Source organism: Mustela nigripes, chromosome 6, assembly GCF_022355385.1.
Source record: "Mustela nigripes isolate SB6536 chromosome 6, MUSNIG.SB6536, whole genome shotgun sequence".
In the NCBI taxonomy this organism is placed as follows: Eukaryota; Metazoa; Chordata; class Mammalia; order Carnivora; family Mustelidae; genus Mustela; species Mustela nigripes.
The window spans coordinates 128,827,820-128,847,085 of record NC_081562.1 but is presented as its reverse complement, the minus strand read 5'-3'; the positions used below and the strand labels follow the sequence as shown (position 1 = coordinate 128,847,085).

Genomic DNA, 19,266 nt, shown 5'->3' with positions numbered 1-19,266 from the left:
GTTCTCTATCACATCATAGCCTCTAAGCCAAAACTTCTAAACTAATATCCTGCTGTTACATGCATTACATGAAGAGGAAAATATTAGATGAAAGAACACGGTCATTCAGGATATAGAACACTTCAATCCAAAATGCTAACCCGGTAGGAATTTCCAGCATGGTGATGAGGTCAATGGGGTATTTTCAGAATGTGCAACCAAATCATACAGAAATGGTTATCACTGTCAGGCTAGAGTCTCAATATGTGATTTTCAAGGTCTGTTCAGAAAGTGGGAAACGCAGATGTACGGAGAGGCACATGACCTGTCCTTAAAGAAAACATAGCATGAAAACATTTATTATAGCCCAGATGAATGTGAAATTTGTTGTATTCCAAGGATAAGATAAGAAAGGGGGGGTGTGGGTTTCTTGTGTGTGTGTGTATGTTCTATTAAAATGCCCTCCCCCTAGTTTTCTTTGATATATTTAAAGGAAATGAGTAAATCAGGAACTAAACATTTTCAAACAAACATGCTGATTTGGAATGGTCTCCATTCCAAACTTTTAAACTAATCACAAAGCTTTGGGGAACTCCATGTACTAATTGGGAGATTAATATGATTTGTGAAGTTCCGAATACAGGTTTTTTTGTTTTTTGTTTTTATTTTATTTATTTATTTGACAGAGAGAGAGACAGCGAGAGAGGGAACACAAGCAGGGGGGGTGTGAGAGGGAGAAGCAGGCTTCCTGCTGAGCAGGGAGCCTGATACAGGACTTGACTCCAGGACTCTGGGATCAAGAGCTGAGCCAAAGGCAGAGGCTTAACGACTAACGCACCCAGGAGCCCCCTGAAATACAGGTATTAAGACATCTGTACCATTCACTCAACTAACCTGACTAGCTATCTCTGCAGCTTTTTTGGCATGTTGTATTTGAAGGGTGTCAGTGCCAACCTGCATTCCCTTCCCTTTAATTTTTGACTCCAGGTCTTTCTTATATTCTTTCTGTAAAAAACAAACAAACAAACAAACAAAAAACCAGTATTTTGTAATATTCAGACACTCTAAGGACAAACCTGTATCTGTAATCAATGATACCAAAAAATTGCTGAACATATTTAAAAAAAAAAGAAGAAAAAAACACACTTTACTTTGTACTATGAAATGATCACCTAGAACTAAGTTTTCTGGACTGCTTAGAAGGGTATCAGCATTCTCACTGGAAAAGGGTATGTAAAGCTTTGAGGTTTTTACTACACATGCTGAGAAGCTTCACTGATAACTGTGTTAGGGGCTGGGGGATAGGAAGGCAGGTTTCGATGAGTTGATGCCATAGAAAGAAGGTTGATTTGGAGACCAGAGTACTCAATTGCTGTGTGACACTGGGAATGTGTAACCTTTCCGGTTTACTCATCTGAACAATGGGGGCAGTAACTCCTCCATGCACCAGCCGTCTGAGGAGCAATGAGAGCATACAGTATAGTGCTCAGCACACAGTAGGTGTTCAATAACTGATAGCTTCTTTTGGTCTTTTACTCCTATACTTGGAGAGCTAAGGCTGACTGACTTACTGGTGTTCCTGCCACCGTCCCCTGCCATGCAGCTGTATCTAGACGGACTCCGCCATTGAGAGGCTAAAATGATTTTTCCAGGTATTACCGACAAGTGATTACAAGATCTACCTCTGAAGGTGGGCTGTACGTGTCACCGTAACAGAAGAATCTGTACAGAATTACTAACTTAGGGACATGTGACGTCAATATTAGCCAAAGACATCATAAGTGGTTTTCAATTCTTTAATTCATTTAAAGAACACGGATATGGCCAAAGATGATTACACATTTTTTTTAAACACATAACAATTTTGAATCTTTTTTTAAAGATTTATTTATTTATTTGAGATTGAGAGAGAGAGAAAGAGAGAGAGAGTGAGCAGGGGTCAGGGAGAGGGAGAAGCAGGCTCCCTGCTGAACAGGGAGCTCAAAATGGGGCTTGATCCTAGGACTCCAGGATTTTGACCTGAGCTGAAGGCAGACACTTAACCGACAAAGCCACCCAGGCAAGCCTTGAATCTTTTACACTTAGAATGCAATTAAACAACCGAGGAGGGATCACAAGAACCATACCATTACACTCCTCTGCCCTAGACACAATGATTAGGGCGGAAGTAGACACAGGATAGAAGCTGATCCAGTGAGATTCAATCCTAGGACCTTAGCTGTAAATATAAGAAACAGATGTTCAGGGGCACCTGGGTGGCTCATCTGGTTAAGCATCTCCCTTTGGCTTAAGTCATGATCTCAGAGTCCTGGGATCAAACCCTGCAATGGGCTCCCTGCTCAGGAGTGAGCCTGCTTCTCCCTCTCACACTCCCCGGGTTTGTGTTCCCTCTCTCGGTGTCTCTCTCTGTCAGGTGATAAATAAAATCTTAAAAAAAAAAAAAAAAGAAAGAAAGAAAGAAAGAAACAGATGCTCACTTCCTATTGGGATTACTGGAATGGATAGGAGTTATCCTACTGTTAGGATGAGCCATCACTTGGAGATAGCTTCCCAAGGTTGAAGCAATAAAGACAACAGAACTGAGAGAGGAAGGAAGAGAGATGTCTTTTGGATTCCAACCTGAAGGAAACTTGACTTCCGACTTCTCTATTCATAAGCCAAAACATTCCCTTTGTTGCTTCACCCAGTTTGAGTTGGGTCCCTGTCATCTGCAGCCTGCCTACAGGGTCACCGTCATCCTGATTACCTCAGTTTATGAACCTATGGGGACACCACTTTCCATTTCTCATTGCTCAGTTCAGCTAGATTCTCCTCAAAGTGCAGGGTCATTATCTGACACCAAAGTAATGACGTAACACAAGGATGAAAGGACCGAGCTCTTCGGGGGCATTTCATTCTTCCCCACAAATTCCATGTACAGTGAGCAAAGTCACTCACTTCATAAAGAGCTTTATGTGGGCTCACTGAGCAGTGGACGCACGGTGTGGGGGCTCCGTTGGGTAGAGAGCGGGAGAGCACATGACCTGCACCATAGTAACTGACAGAGCTTGTAAAACACATTCCCAATCCTCTGCCTTTTACTTCCTTAAAAATTCAAATTGAATCTATAATTATTCTAGTTTATTAAACACATTTTTTCTCTGCAAGGGGGAAATGGTCATTTTTCTCATACCACATGGAAAGGAGATGGTGAATATCTTTTCTTTTCTTTTTTCCTTTAATTCCTTGACTGGAAAATGACTACTAGGAATAGCTACTTCTTATCACCTGGCACATAAAAGTTACAGAATGTATATAAATCTTTGAAAAAGATTTACAGACAAGGAAGTCAGCTGAAAATTCATACATTTTCAGTTGCTAAATAAATAAACTTACCTCACTAGCCATTTCAGATGCACGTTTTGCTCTTTGAATATCAAGAACGTCTGGGTTAAGTTCCATCCCTTTGCCTCTTATTTCATTTTCCAGATCTTTCTTATATTCCTTCTATGAGACAAGAACATGACAGTTCAAAAATTTCTGGGATACCCTTTAATTGATATACCATGTCACATGCTTTCTAGAGACCAAAGAAAGGAGAAAATATTTCTAGGAAGTTATGAATCAGACTCCTGAGTATTTATGCTCCTAATTTTCTACAGAGACTCTATTTTCTCTTTTAGTCATGTTTAGAGTGGCTTCCAATTTTATCAGGATTTTCCCTTTCATCCTGACTTCCAGTATATTTGGTACCATATTGGTGCCATATTTTAAAAAGATGTCTTCCTTTTAAGTGGTGAGGAAGATCTTAGGAATGGATGCTTCTTATTAATTATTTGAAGTATTTCTTTGAAAGCTATCTATAAAATATGAATCACCAAAAGACCATACTTGAAAAAGAATTGGAAATTACAAAATCAAAAGGATTGATGTAGCGAAAGTTTAAAAAAAATCAACTTTATTCAGATTCATAAAACCAAATAATTTCCTACAGATTGATAATACATAGTTTGAATGTCATCCATTTTAATATTATATTTTAAGTAGATCCAAATGTCTCTACTAATACTCATATATAACTTGAGGTTTTTGTTCTGCTAATGAATTTCTTTTTTTTCCCCTAGTAAATTGTATTATGAAAACAATATATATCTTGATCCAATTCAACTGAGTTGCACTTAGGACTAACTTGCCAGATAAAAGATGAGGCTTCCTTTAATAATAAGAAGTTATATTCCAGTAAATTCTAGGGTTCATTTGATGTTATTATTGATGTCCAGTATAATTAAATTAGCTAGTCCTCTGCTTAACTAATAGTCTAGAAGACACTATAATGACCTGAATGTAATTTTGGAAGGAGCTCTGGAGTCGAAAGACCTGGATGAAAGTAGGGATTCTTTCACTTGTTTGGACATGTGACCTTCAAATGACTTTAAGTAACTGAGCCTTGATTTCCACACGCACAGGCAAAATGAAAATAAAAATACTTATTATACTGATGTTAAAGGGCAATTGGGGGAATCAAATGAAATGGAAGTATAAAACAATACTTTGAACATTCTAAATGGCAATATAAATGTAAAAACCATGATAAAGTAAAAAACGCAAAGACAATTTAAAGCTAAATGCATATACTTAGAAAGAAAAGTTTTAATTTCATTAAGTCACTGAGAGTTCCTTTTTAAAAATTAGACTTCTCTAAAATTGAATTTACAAGATTTTTTAATCATAGTCTTATGGGTCTTTTACTATCCTGATGCAAATATTCTGAATCAATATACCTAAAATAAGATTCTTTCAAAAAGAGAAATAAAAGAGACAGTCAATGTCATTTATGGACCTTAAACTGGATCTAACATTCCATTTGCATGTAAATGATAAAAGAGAGTCTCCTTTCAAAGTTTCATATAAACAGTGCATATTTTGTAAAGGAAAGAAAATAGCAGGAAGTGGCCATTTGATTAGACTTCGACTTCAAAAAGTTCGAAAGGAACTAGGAGTGAGAAAATGTAGGACAGCAAAAGCACTCTTGCATAAACCATATGCCCATTTCAGCCCAACATACTTTACAACAGCGAGGCACATTAAATTTCTAAAAGCAGTTAAACAGTAAAAGCCAGTTGGCATTCAGTTATTAAGGAAGTTCATGTACAGAATCGTACTCGAATTTATTTCACTGATTTAAGATATTTCTTTCAGGAGTAGTTTCTTCAGTCAAAATTCAGGGTGAAAAGTTCTGTAATACTTCCCCTTATATGTAAAGAGACTCTATTTAAACAGGAAGTTCAAAGAGCTCCGAGTTACTTTTCAGCCACTAAAAAAAGAAAAAGAAAGAAAAAGAAAAAGAAACTTTGAAAGGGATGGACTATGAGCGTGACATTTTTAATTGCTGGTTTGAAGACCTTAATGTTCAGCAAATGTAATACATCGTGAGCCAAAATGCACCAAGTTGGGGGGGAGGGGAGCAGATTCCTGCTGAGAGTAAAATAAAAAATCAATGTGAGTCCCTATGTTCTCTATGCTAAATATTTCCCCTGCTTAGAACACAATCCACTCCGAAACAATGTGTCATTTACCCAGACCTTCACATCCAAGCCCCTCATTTCTGATGATCAGACGTCCCGAGAATGCTACAGGAGAGTTGCAGAAAACGCTGGTTCTAAAATGCATTTTTGAATAACTAAATTTGAAAGAATGAAGTTTGCCTCACCCATAGTCAGAATAAGAAAAAAAAAAAATCTGCTATAAAACTGTTTACAGAGCTTCTGAGGTACAAACACAGAATCAGAATATTTTTCAAGTTTTTCCAGAAACTCTGGGTGATTTCTTCCCCCAACTTTAAATGGAAATGTGAACACACACTTTCCTGTCTTTAATGAAAATGAAAAACTCTGTTTATAAAGGTCAAAATGAGAGAAAGAGGAATAGATTAATATCCCAGTTAGTAGGGAATTCCGGAGTAAATATTTCCTGGGTTATTTCTTTAGTTTTCTTTCACAATATTTAATAGTAAATCGCAAGACCCTACCTCTTTCAGAAGGTTGGTGATGTACTTTACATGTAAAAATTCTGGAGTCTTGTCTAAATCCAGTGATGGTCTTCCTTTAATCTCCTTCTCAAAATCCTCTCTGTAAACTTTCTGTTAAATAAGACCACATAATTTGAAATTTAGAAAACACTCATCACTGTCAGAAAGGTATCAGAACAAGAGTTCCCAGAACAAAACTGAGGTTTGCCTTATAGAATCCTACCACCTTGGAGTCTTCACAGCCACAAGGAAATCACTCCAAATTTACTGTAAATTTTAGAATTCTTACCACACAAAAGAAGAATCATCAAGGACCAGCTGCCTCTGGGAAAGCAGAGTAACGCTGCTGATCACCTTATCAAACTGTCACTATTTGACTCCAGCCCGATTGGAGAAGAAAGCCAATAAAGTTGGTTATTTGAGAATCCCCGGACTGGTTCATTCTTAACGGAGTGGATCCATCCACTGGAAGAAAGTCTGGCCGTGTGGAAAGCCATTCAAAGCATAGGAGCATAAATGTTGAGGTTCTCATCACCCCTTTCACTGGAAGCCTTTTGTGAACGTGACAAAGACCATCTCACGCTGCAGCTTCCGTGTCTTTCTTTAATGATTTTGGCCCTGAAACTGTTTCTCTACCACCTATAAATCAAGTTATACTGTGAGGAGTCTTATCTTCAACCTGATAAATTGTTCTCTAGGAAAGAGCTCTCAGCTAGGAAGTCAAAAGGGCAGATGGTGACTGTGAAGGGCAGACATCCATACCCTCACCTGCCCCTTCGACATTCTTGGCCACCCTTTGGCTAAGAATCCCTCAATTCCAGCATTTGACCCATGGATTTGAAAGCCAATGTAACTCTCTTAGGACTGTAAAAACAGTCTCTCTAAATAACAGAGATCTCCATCCATGTGAAGTATTTATCGGACACACAAAAGCCTATATTTTACCAGCTTAGTGTTTTATTCAAATTACATCACAAAGATAATAAATATAAATTCTACAAGAGATTGTTATTAATGCAAAACAAAAGGCCATTTCTGGGTTCATAAGCTACCTATTACAGAGTTAGGTAATTGTGTAAAGAAATTCTCCCAAACCGCGAGGGACGATCAGAGAGGTGGTTGTTGCCTCTCCTACGTTTATGTCACATACAACTATTTAACAAATGATCTGTGGAAAGAGCAGAAGAAATCTCACTAGGATGAAGCAACTATTTAACAAATGATCTGTGGAAAGAGCAGAAGAAATCTCACTAGGATGAAGCAAAACTGTTTGGGCAATATCTGGATATGATTCGGCATCATTTTAAGTAGAACATGGAATGCATATGTACAAAAAATTCTTAACTGCTCTTTTCTCTTGATATTTTAAAACTTTCGTTGTCACTGTTTGGGGGGGTGGGAAGACTGTGGGGAGAATCAACCAAGTAAGGGAACAGAAAAAAAGAGAATCACTCATGATTGGACCAGGTCCTAAATCATTGGCATTTACTGGATATGTGATTTCAGACAAGACCGTTAATTTCAGTAGATGATTATCAATTGAGGGATATGCCCACCTAGCATCATTACCTTGAGGGGATTAAATGAGACATATATAAATCTTTTAGCAAACTGCTTAGCACAGAGTAAGCATTTAATAAATGCTAGTTCTATTGTCACTGAAAAAAAAAGGTAAATATAGCAACCTGGCTCTTCATTTTCTTTCTGCTCATCATAATTTTACATTGACACAACCTGAAAGTGTCAACTTTGTAATCATAGAATGTGAAAGGGCAGTTTCAAAGAGCTCACCTGGCCTCATACTGTATTTGCCAAATAAGAAAAACTTAGGGCCACAGAATCTCAAAGACCCAGACAAGATGCCAGATCTAGAACGGGGATTCCCTGGCCTTCCTGGGCAGTGTGCTTTCCTCTAGACCCATTCAACATTCTGAATCACTTCGCCAGTTCCTTTCAAATGCTAAACCACCAAATGCGCATCAAACAGTTATAACAGAGGCAGCTGGCTGGCTCAGTTGGGAGAGCATGTGACTCTTGATCTCAAGGTCCTGAGTTTGAGCCCCATGTTGGACACAAAATCACTTAAAAATAAATAAACTTTAAAAAAAAGTTCATAACATATCAAAGGGACGCACCTCACTCCGCATCTTCTGAGCCTCCTTTGAAGCTTGATATGAGGGTGTCTCAACAAATTCAAGCATTGATTTCCCCTTATTTTTCTCATACTCTTCTTTGTATTTAACCTGCATTGAAAAAAAGTATAAAAAGCACATAAAGCTCACAAGCCCTTGTACCAATGGAGCAAAATAAAATAAATACATCTGAAATTAATCATCCTAGTTTCTAACATTGTATTATTCTGGCCTTTTGGGTTGGTCACTGGGTTCCCTGTGGTAAATGACATATAAAAGAAGTAAACAGGTAATATACAGAAATATTTGTGGACTAAAAATAATTTAGAACTACTAAATGCAGTTCTAGGACTTGGATGAATTATTTAAATTGCTTCGATATATAGATATATCTCATGTACATGGGGTTAATATATATACACTAATGGTACACACATATATACATAGAGACAGATCCCTGTGATGCCTTCGAATGTCTATCAGAAAATCATGAACAAGGAGGAAAACACAGGTGTGATTCTCTTTCTTTCAAAGGGAAGACAGTGTTCTCTGGGACTATTATCTTCTTCCACAGACACTGAGTAACACCCACACACAGAGATTTTATGTAATTGCTTTCAGTTTTGCCCTGCATTATTTAATAATATCCTATCATGAATTATTTATTTCAGTTACAACCAACCTCTTTCGTATTTTAGTTTGTAAAAGGATCTATATTTTCTAATTCCTTATAACAGAAACGAGAATTATATATAAGGTGTCAGAATGATCAGCTTTTTCTTAGCAATAATACGCCTTTTAGAATTACATTCACAAAAAAAGTTTTGATCATGATTCATTTCATTCAGAAATGCATCTTCATTACAATTCTTATTTGTGGGGCACCTGGGTGACTCAGGTGGTTTAAATGGCTGCCTTCAACTCAGGTCATGATCCCAGGGTCCTGGGACCGAGCTCCCACACCACGTTCCTTGCTCAGTGGAAAGCCTGCTTCCCCCCCACTGCCTGCTACTCTGCCAACTTGTGCTCTCTATCATTCTGTCAAATAAATATAAATCTTTTTTAAAAAATAACAAAATAAAATTCTTATGTATAAATAATTTTTTGAAATTGTTTCTTAACTTATGTAGTAATAGCACTTTTAATGATGATTAAATCCAAAAGTAGTTGTTCAATACTTAGAAGTTTGTGGTAGCAGGAAATGTAACAGGTTTTTAAATTCCTATTTGTAGGCCTATTTTTGTTTTAGAGAAGTATGATAGAGTGATCAATGAAAGTGTTTGAAGTGTAGTAACATACTAGGATACGTAATAACATATGCGAGGATAAAACTTTGTAGGAAAAATTAAATAAATAAAAGTAAGAATACAAAGAGAAAAAAAAAATGTAGGTTTCCAAACCTTAAAGGATAGCCAATTTGTTTATTTTTTAAATGAAGATGGGTATCAAATCATTAAGGAGTTTATGTTCCACAGGATACATTTAATGGAGTGATGTAAAATTATATTTTAGTAGATGCTGGAATGACATCTTTTGCAACTACTGAAACTCAGAATAAAAAAATGTATAGATAACACCCTTAAAAAGTTCACAGGGAAGGTTTTTTTTTTTTTTTTAATTTCATTCAGGGAATACACAGAATTTTATACTTGAAAGAAACATTAATGTAAGATAATTTTTAATAACACTTCTAACTGATCTGAGAAATTCTAATAAACTTGGCACCTTGGAAAATTAATTTTGCAGCTCACGATGACAAATTAGTACACTATGAAAACTGAAATTATCATGAGATTTGATCATGGTTTAATTAACTGATATACTGTAAGCTTAAAATTGTGTGAAGTAACTTATTTTATGATATGCTTTTACACGGAAACATGGTTCCTGCTCTCCCACCCCAGTCACAGAGAGCAGCGTCTGAGATTTTCCGAAGCGATGCTCACTTCCTCAGGAGGTAGGCTCTGCTCCCCCTTCTTGGGGGAGGTGTGTGGCAGTGCGTGGGTGAAGGGTCTGGATGGGTGTGGGGGAGGGGCACACACCTGGCTCTGGAGCATGGCATTGCCTTTATGGTGCAGGTGTTCAGCAGCATCCGCGTCAAAATGATACATTCCTTTGTTTTCCTCAAAAAGCTTTCTATACCCGTGCTAAAATAGAGAACATGAACATACATTCAAAATAAAATAAAATAAAATAAAAGAGACCCATGAGAACAGTCAATACATAGGAGCGCAAACTGAAAAATAACAAGCCAACAACAGCTGCAAAGCTAACAAGTCTCATTGCTGCCCTTGTAGATGTCGGACACTGAGGGAAGCGGGCAATGCACCAGGGACCAGCAGCTCGAGGTGGTCCATGGGGGACACCCTAGAGGAACAGGGCACGATTAGCTTTAGCACAATGAAAAAGATGCTGGGGAGTGGCAACAGAAAAACCAGCCACAGGACTCATGCGAACAAGCGAGGTGGGCAAAATAAAGGTGATTTGTTCGGAGCTTATCCTAGAACAGAAGTGTGTTTGATAGCATCTACAAGAAGTAAAGGGAGGAAAGAAGAAAGAATGGAGTAAAGGAAAGATGTTCCGCACGAGGGCTCAGCCTTGAGGAAGACTGAAAGGGTGTGAGAAAAATAAGGGAGTGAGGATTAATTCAACTAATTTTCCTAAAAAGAGAGGGTAGGAAATATCTGGAAGAGAAACAGAGGGGTCTGGGTATAGTCCGTTGAATTTTTAAGGTGAAGAAATTGGATTAGGACTACGATTTAGAGACACAGACAAAGTGGTGAATTTGGAAGAGATGCTAAAACTGGTGACCGAAGGACACCGAGTACAACAGGCCACGAGGAAACAAAAATTGCTTTGTAATTTCTCTCACTGGAGACTGGACACTGCGCTAGTTCACTTCTAGAGGTAAATGGTCACTCTCAAAGACTCAAGACTTGAGCCAAAGCTGGTTGCTCATTCAGCAGTGAGGATTTCAGGGGAAATGGCAGTGTTGCAGGATGTAGGGGGAGGTATGCCGCGTTTGAAAGGGAGCAGGAAAGAGCAGGCTGGAACAGAGCTGACCTTCAAGTCTTAGCAGATGCTCCAGGGATCTGAGAGTGAACCAGGAAGAGGCCCAGCGCCAGGGATGGGGAGCCTGGAAGGATGCATATGAGAACCACCGTTCCATGGGGACACAGCAACAGTCCCCAGAGGCACTTCTGAGATATTAGAGTACAAAGACATGTGTCTCCCAAAACTCTAGCCAGAATAAAGTGAGGGAGTAAAACACCCCAGGAAGCTCATGAAAATGTTCCCATAGTACATCTTGTCAAGAAGAGAACAGATTCTAAATTTCGGCTCCTCTGCTAATTAAATAACCTCAAAGAATAACAGTATACTTAGGGGCTTTATAATTTACTTAAAAGTTATTTTATAATATGTAAATAAAATAATTATGAATCAAATGTAACACTAGAATATACTAGAATATACTCATATCAAGTTAAAATCAGAACTAGTAAAGCCCAGGATATTACGCCTGCAATAATGGAATAGACTCAGGGAAGGTCAATAAATACTGTCCCCAGTGATCTATTTTAGTGGCAGAGAATTTCAGAAACCGCTCTTTAAAAAACAAAAAACAGAACCTGTTTGAAGAAAGATCTGCAAAAGAATTTTCAAGACTTGCTGTTCCTTATGTAATAGTCTCTGTTGCCTCCTAGTGGGAATGACACAGAGTAACATGCAATACATATTTCACGTTAATGCAAAGTTATCAAAGAAATCGAAAGCTCTATTTTCCAGGGCAAAATGGTCCTTCAAAACTTTAATTAGTACAGCTGTTCAAACTCATAAGTACTAATTTTTTATTCTTACACTATGTGTTTTAAAAAAATGGTGATTTATTTATACCAAAGACATCTAGAGGTCTTTAAAAAACAGTCATTTATAACCAACTGACAACTAATTTTGGCAGAATGTCTGTTTATTAAGCACTTTCTTATTCAATCTTTGGCTAAAATTAAGTTGCCTTATAAATCAGCAAAATTCCAATTCTCTCCACATTAAAATTTAAAAAAGGGCAATTCTAATGTACAATAAATTTCAGCCAATGTATTATCATACATCTTTAATAAATAGATACCTCAGGGTAACATATCTGAGTCTTAAACTTTCTCTCCCATGAAGTAATTATTCAGTCACAATTTTTCTGTGAAGGAAAAATATCTATAACCTAGACAAAAGCACCATCTGAATCAAGACTTAAACTTTTAAAATGGCATATACAATAAATGTAATATATGTCTTTGCTGAGTTTCTCTGCTATCTATCTGTGATAGAAACAATTTGTATTAAGTTATAATTTTTTCACCATTATTATAAGAGAAAGGTCAGTATTTTTTTTTTTTTTAAGATCTTATGTATTTATTTGACAGAGAGAAATCACAAGTAGATGGAGAGGCAGGCAGAGAGAGAGAGGGAAGCAGGCTCCCCGCTGAGCAGAGAGCCCAATGCGGGACTCGATCCCAGGACCCTGAGATCATGACCTGAGCCGAAGGCAGCGGCTTAACCCACTGAGCCACCCAGGCGCCCCAGAAAGGTCAGTATTCTTGAAGATAATATTGCTTAGGAGAGGCGTGTATTCTTCCAACTACCAAATTTTTAAGTGACCACCATGATATTTTTCTTGTCTTATTTGCGCACAAATCCTCATGTTCTCAGGAAATTTAACTCAAGCACGGATGGAGAAGAGTCAAGGGCAGATGCGACTCAATGATCAAAATGGGATGGATGGCAAAGACTAAACGTGAAGAAAGCAGGCTCCGAGAATAGAAATGTACCAACATTTAGAAACATCCCTAGGGGTCCTAGAGGAAAATGTGAATCTGAAGGGACCACTTGAGGAGTGGAGGAATGTGTGCAGAGGTGGGGAGTGGAGGCTTGCAATGGCAAGAAGTATGAACAAAGTGGGCGGGCCCAGAGTCTAATTCCGTGCCTGATAATCCTCCATGTCTCCTAGCCCACCCAACAGACACAGAGAATGACAGACAGCTTTTCCTCCCAAGACCAGTGATAAAAGTCAGTTAATTAATTTTAAAATCTCTGAGAATATGAATTATTTACACACGTAATGCACTTCAAGAAGGATGACATCAGTTGAGAAAGGAAGATTACCAAATAATGAACAGAAGTTTCAACACATCAAAGCCAAAGGCAGACATTCTTAAACCTGAATTGAAGCTGTATCTCATTACTCAATAGTTCAGGAACCAGGTCTGGACTACAGATTTTTTTTTTTTTTTTTTAAATCCAGGACTGTGAGCATATCTCCTGAAGATAATTATTTTCACATTTCTTGCCCAACAGAATTTTCCATCTGATCGTACCTGGCCCAAAGCAGCTATTCAATACATCTGGATAATTCTGAGCAAGTGGGTGAGCGTGTGAGTCATTATGAAAATAGATGCAGAAAAAACGTGAGGTCAAATTATAGTTCATCGTCACCATGAGCCATTCTGAGAAGTCGGCAGTGGGGCACAGGTGAGCTGGGGTCATCACTTTTGAGAACCCACGGAGTCAGGATCCACACACATTAAATGTTTGAAACAGCATCCTGGAGGTGAGTTCTGATGGAATGATCACTTGGCAGCGTACACAAATATTTTCTTTAGGACATGAAAAAAACATTCACTCCCCCAATTGCTCTGAAGAAACTGGGGAAACCCTCACAAGTCTCAAAGTAGAGTGTCATGTGATGTGGGATTTATTTTCAGGAAAAATACAAATTAGACAAATTTGTATGTTACTGGGACCTAATCCCAGACACTCTGCTCCAGAAAAGAGCAGAGGGCATAAAAGAAGAGATCCTTGATTTAAACCTGACCGCCAAGTGGCTTCCATCTAACTGGGAAGAAGAAAGACAGAAAGAACACTTGTCCATGGGCTTTGAAGCATAGTTGTTTCAACGAGAGAGTTTGCACTGAAGAGATATTAAAGAGCCAGCGAGAAGCCCCTTCGTAGAGCGCAGCTTTGGTGGGGTTTAAGAAAGCAAGCCACTACTTTCCCAATGAGTTAGTTATTCAGGGAGGCGTGGCACTCTGGGAGGAAGCAGGTTGGCTCCGTGGAGACACAAGGCACTTTGAGTTGCCATCCAACAGACTTACTCCGCTGAGCATTTTGCTGGTTTTCAAAGCATGCTCTAAAAACAGGTTTGGGAGACCTGAGACTGGCTCGTGCATACTTTGAATGTCTTTCTTGTACTTCACCTATGAAAATAAACATGGAACAAAATACCATCTAAGAGAAGAAAAAGGTGCTTTTGCCTTATGGCCATCATTAATTTTTAATACATCATGAAGTACCAGGCAGTGGTAAATTAACAGGCAAATATACATGTAGCCACTAGGTGGTGCTCGTTTACCAGTGAATGAGTAAAAAAGTTAACTTCTGGGGACTTGCACATATTTTGATAATTGCTTTTATTGTTTACATATTTTAAAAGAGTGATGTTCACAGAATCAAGTAATTTTAATAGGCACTCTGTCTTCGAAACAAAAAATACCAGCTACTATATTCTTTAGAAATTACTACAGTATTTTAATTACATTTTGGAGCAATTTCAGGGCTTTCAGTATTTTTCATCCTATTGCCAACTTTTTTTTTTAACCAGCTGTTTTGAAAATATAATAATATTAGTACCCATAATATTAAAATATTAATACAAAATATTTGACCACTTATTGTGTGCCAACACTTTTCTAACCACTTTACATGTAGTACGTATTCAATCTCCACAACAACCCTAGTGGAGAGGTATTTTAAGCATCTCCATTTTACAGATAAGTAAACTGAGGCACAGAAAGATGAAGGGATAATATTAGAGGATGTAGAACCGGATTCAAATCCTTTCTAAACCTCCTGCTCCCAGGCTCCATGCTCTGGGTTCCTTTAAGTGTATTCCAACTCTATTTGCTTTACACTTTAACACACACACAGGATAAAAACAAAAGAAAAGGAAGCCGTTCTGATATTCCCAGTGATCCCAAAAGACCATTTCAATTGCTGGTAACAAGCACAAGTGAGTTAAGGCGCACAAATAACACATACTAAACATTAGTGAAAGTAAGAGATGCTGAGTCCCAACCACCTGGCGGGAGTTGAAAGGTTTAAGTGATCTAACAAAGCAACAGTTCAGCAATTCTTCATCTTAATACGTGTAAAGGGACTCCATATGTCCTTCAACTATAGCAAAGGGGTCTCTTTTCCCCGTTTCCATTTTCACACTCCGCCTAACTCTAATAAAAATTATAAGGCATCTTTTCTTGTAAACTGAAACTTAATTATTTAAAAAAAAAAAAAACAGAATGAAATCAAATCTGTAAAGAAGTATTTCCGAGCATTTACATAAGGGATGGGAAAGAACCCATAAGCCATTACAAAGGGCAATTTCTAAATATCTCTTTATTATAAACTACCGTACACTAGGTTGTACTTTATAGAAGCCCAATTTCCTGGGCATAATTACATGAGTTAACTATTGTCACAACCACTAATTTAAGATACTACACACTACTTTTTTTGCCAAACTCTGTAATCTCTTTCTACGCTTGATCCCATATAATAGTTTTTATTAGCAATACTACTCCTACTGATTAACTAAATAGCAATCAGTAACCATTAATAGTAACTTACAATAATACGTTTTTCTCAAAAAAGCTTCAGGAAAATATGCTTCAGTGTTTTCAACTAAAATTACTTGGAAACTACATGATCTTTAGTAATTACAATACACTTGGGTTCTGAAAATACAAGAGTCAAAAGATATTTAAAAAAATTTTCTATGAGTCATAATTCCCGAATCACAAAGTAACTTACATCGCTCACCAGTGCGGTGGCAAGCTGACTTTGCCTAAAAGAAGCACTTTCCAGAGGATTGTAATGATGTTTCTTATCCTTCATTTCATTATCAAATTTTTCTTTGTATTTAACCTGCCATAAAAGGAAAAAAAAAAAAAAAACAGGATAAATTAAATAGCACATTTATCTTTAAGGCTTCAGAATGACAGAGTTGACTTTTAATTAGATCAGATAAAAGCTACCTTAAAAACGAATGGTAGCAAAGTTTAAATTCCTGGTATTTTTTTTTTCCCCTGGTAAAGCTTAATTAGGCATAAAAATTTTTTTTATGCAAAAACAACCTCTGCTTGAACATTGATCATAAATGCAATTAGGCATGAACTCAAATCCTATTAACAAGAATTATACACTAAAATCTCAGGATTTTTAAATGTCAGTTTCCATTTCTGCACTCTTGTAATCTATGATCAATTGGAAATTGAGACCACAAATGAATGAAAGTCTATCACATTTAGAAAATGGAACCTGAGTCCCAGAATTTGAATATGAATTCTCCTGAGGGAATTATCCCAAATACAGGACATGGTTTGGACTACGGTTTGTTTGTTTGTTTGTTTTCTCATCATTTCTCATTTGTTCAAAAATTCATTTTTAGGGATTACATTTTCTGAAATGTCCTGAGTCTATTTAATGTGAATTTTTTTTCCTCTGCTTCAGCTCCCTACAGTTGTATTCAGCAGCAAACTATCTATAATATGCACCCTGAATTATTTTTTCTCCTTTTAACAGTAATCTTAGGGCAATCCAAGAAAGGATTATCCACTTATCCTATAGGACTATATAATTTTCTAAGAATAGAGAAATATGCAAATGTAGGTTGTGATAACTATCTGAAATGTAGATATAAATTCTTTACCAAAAACAAAAACCAAAAAACTAGTTACTCAAATCTCACAACCCCTTGGCTGCCTGTCTCCAGGAAGAAATGCACAGACCACAACAGCAGAAATGGTTTATTCTCTTGTTGGATTTTTACAATATTACAATTCTCATCATATTTTGTGTTCTTACAGCATTCTCACACAATGCACCTTTATTCATACGTCTTACACCCAGGCCTGGAAGTAATTTTTATTAAGCAATTTGGGAACACTTCACATTATCTATTTTAATCGAATGTATATTGGGTGATATCTTCCTCAAGGATACGCGTGTGACACCTGTGGGAGGAAGGCAGCTAGCGAAAATCTTGGGGGGAATACATTTGGAAAAGATTCCAACACGGCTTACAGGAAATATTTTCTGTTGCAGTTCGAATTGCTAATAATAGCTTTCTGATCTTCACATTGCCTTAAAAAACCCAAGCAAAACCTCCTTTATTCTAACTAGTTTGGAAAGGACTCTATAATATAAACAAGGAAAAAAATTCTGATTTTTGTAAAAAATACAGTATTTTATGTCTTGGAATCAGGAACAGGATCACCAATGAAAGAAACAAACTGAGATCTCATTCACAACTTTCCACAGTAGCGGGCACCACAGCCAAGGTTTTCCGGACCTGGTCCTCCCCTAAATACACAATTCCACTCCCTTTGCACTCTCCACATCCCTCTGCCAGCGCACTCTATACCCTATTTTAATCTGTGCTTCATCTCTCTAGGTTTTTAGTGTCTAAAGAATATTTACTTGACAATGAGAGAAGGCTCTCTTAACTGACTTCTACTTGAATGGCACTCCTGACTCAGCCAGATTCGCTAACACTCTCCACTTACTGAGCAAAACATTCTAACTGATGGCCTGGGTGCCCTGAACAAGCTCGGCAACTGGTAGCTATTTAACCCACTAACCCATCCAGCTAAGCAATCCTAGCTGGCAGCATCACATTTTTCCTTCAGTTATTCAAATTCTCCAACCTCGGCCACCATAAGCTTCTTAGCTAGGTCTTAGCTAAGTGGCAAAAAAAAAAAAAAAAAAAAAAAAAGGTTGTATCAGCCTTTCCTACTGTCTGCACACAACACGGACGGGGTGGAACTTGGAAATTAACCCGATACATTCTCAACTGCCCTGAAACCCCACATTTGTTCCTCCCAAGTGAAGGTACGTTTCCAAAGAGCAGTCATTAATCCACAATGCAACGACTCATCCCACCTCATGGTAGGAGCTCAGCGCAGGCTTGGCATAATGAGTAGACACAAAAAGGAGTCATCAGTGTGGGCTGATGATTGCTTTCCAGAAGTCCATGAGGTAGGATGCATTCCTTCCTGAGGTTGGGAGCATGACCAAGATAGACCCTCTCAAGACTGGGGTCAGTAATCTTTCCAACAGCAAGTCTGACTTGATCACACTCGCTTAAAGTGGTTTAAAGACACCCCCAGCGCTTCTGCTCCCGTTAGCTGAGAATATAAATTTGCCAAAAGTCAGCTGAGTTTGTCCCTAACCCCGTTTATGCTAGCTCGATTTATCATAATCACATCACTTAATTTAATACTGAAAACACTGACAAATTTACTGTTAAAAAGAAAGGTGAAAACTATGTTATTTCCATGAGAGACTTAATGAGAGCAATTCCCTAAAAATAAATTGCTATCAAATTAAGGGTAGTCAGGACAACCGGGAAAGTCAGGAGCGGGATGTAAATAATGTAAAAGGTTCTGCAACTCAGGGAGATCGGCGGTGTGTCTTTGAGCGAAGTGTCTTTCAAAACGCAAATCACGGACCAATGCATTGTGATTATAGTTGGCGAGAAGTTTGCGATTATAGTTTGCGAGAAAAACAACACAAAACTCCAAACCGCAGCCTCATTTACCAAGAAAAAGACTTTTCACTATAATCAAAAGATTGGTGAATAAATGTACACCTATGTGTGTTGTATTAAACTGGAATATTAAGGTACGTGTCCGGTCTTTATAATTCCTCCTTCAACTGATTTCTTCATTTATCTGACTACAGCTCTGAATAAAAGGTTTCTACTAGATAGATAGATAGAGATAAAGAGATATAGACATTCCTCTAGACACACACATATATATAAATATGCATGTATGCATGCATATGTGTGTTTACACACCTGTGCCCACTAAGTCCCCATCTGTGAGCGAGGCCCCGGGGACATGCAATAAGAAATGAACTTGATCACGTCCAGGCATGCCTGGTGCTGGTTAAGCAGACGCTGGAAGGGTGAGCTGGCTGCGGCCACAAAGGGCAATGAGACCATGGACCGTGTTGTTGCAGACGCTCTTCAAGTCAGGGGAAATGAGGTATTTACGTTACAGCTTGAAGAGTGTGTGCTTAGTGAATGGAAGGGAGGAA

General features: G+C 37.8%; 1 protein-coding gene across 8 annotated transcripts in view; it reads right to left on the bottom strand.

Annotated features, from left to right (window-relative positions):
• The window catches only part of NEBL (nebulette), a 362,713-nt gene that overhangs the window by 54,017 nt on the left and 289,430 nt on the right, over positions 1 to 19,266 (bottom strand). For 4 of the 8 annotated variants that reach the window (XM_059404209.1, XM_059404207.1, XM_059404212.1 and 1 more), the window contains 7 exons: positions 15,976 to 16,089; positions 14,265 to 14,366; positions 10,161 to 10,265; positions 8,122 to 8,229; positions 5,987 to 6,097; positions 3,355 to 3,465; positions 874 to 984 (listed from right to left, as the gene is read on the bottom strand). The exons of 2 other annotated variants lie outside the window; for them this stretch is intronic. In XM_059404209.1, the coding sequence (XP_059260192.1) occupies positions 874 to 984; positions 3,355 to 3,465; positions 5,987 to 6,097; positions 8,122 to 8,229; positions 10,161 to 10,265; positions 14,265 to 14,366; positions 15,976 to 16,089 (762 nt within the window). The remainder of the gene's footprint in view (positions 1 to 873; positions 985 to 3,354; positions 3,466 to 5,986; positions 6,098 to 8,121; positions 8,230 to 10,160; positions 10,266 to 14,264; positions 14,367 to 15,975; positions 16,090 to 19,266) is intronic. 2 more of the 8 variants (XM_059404211.1, XM_059404208.1) reach the window with 2 other exon arrangements.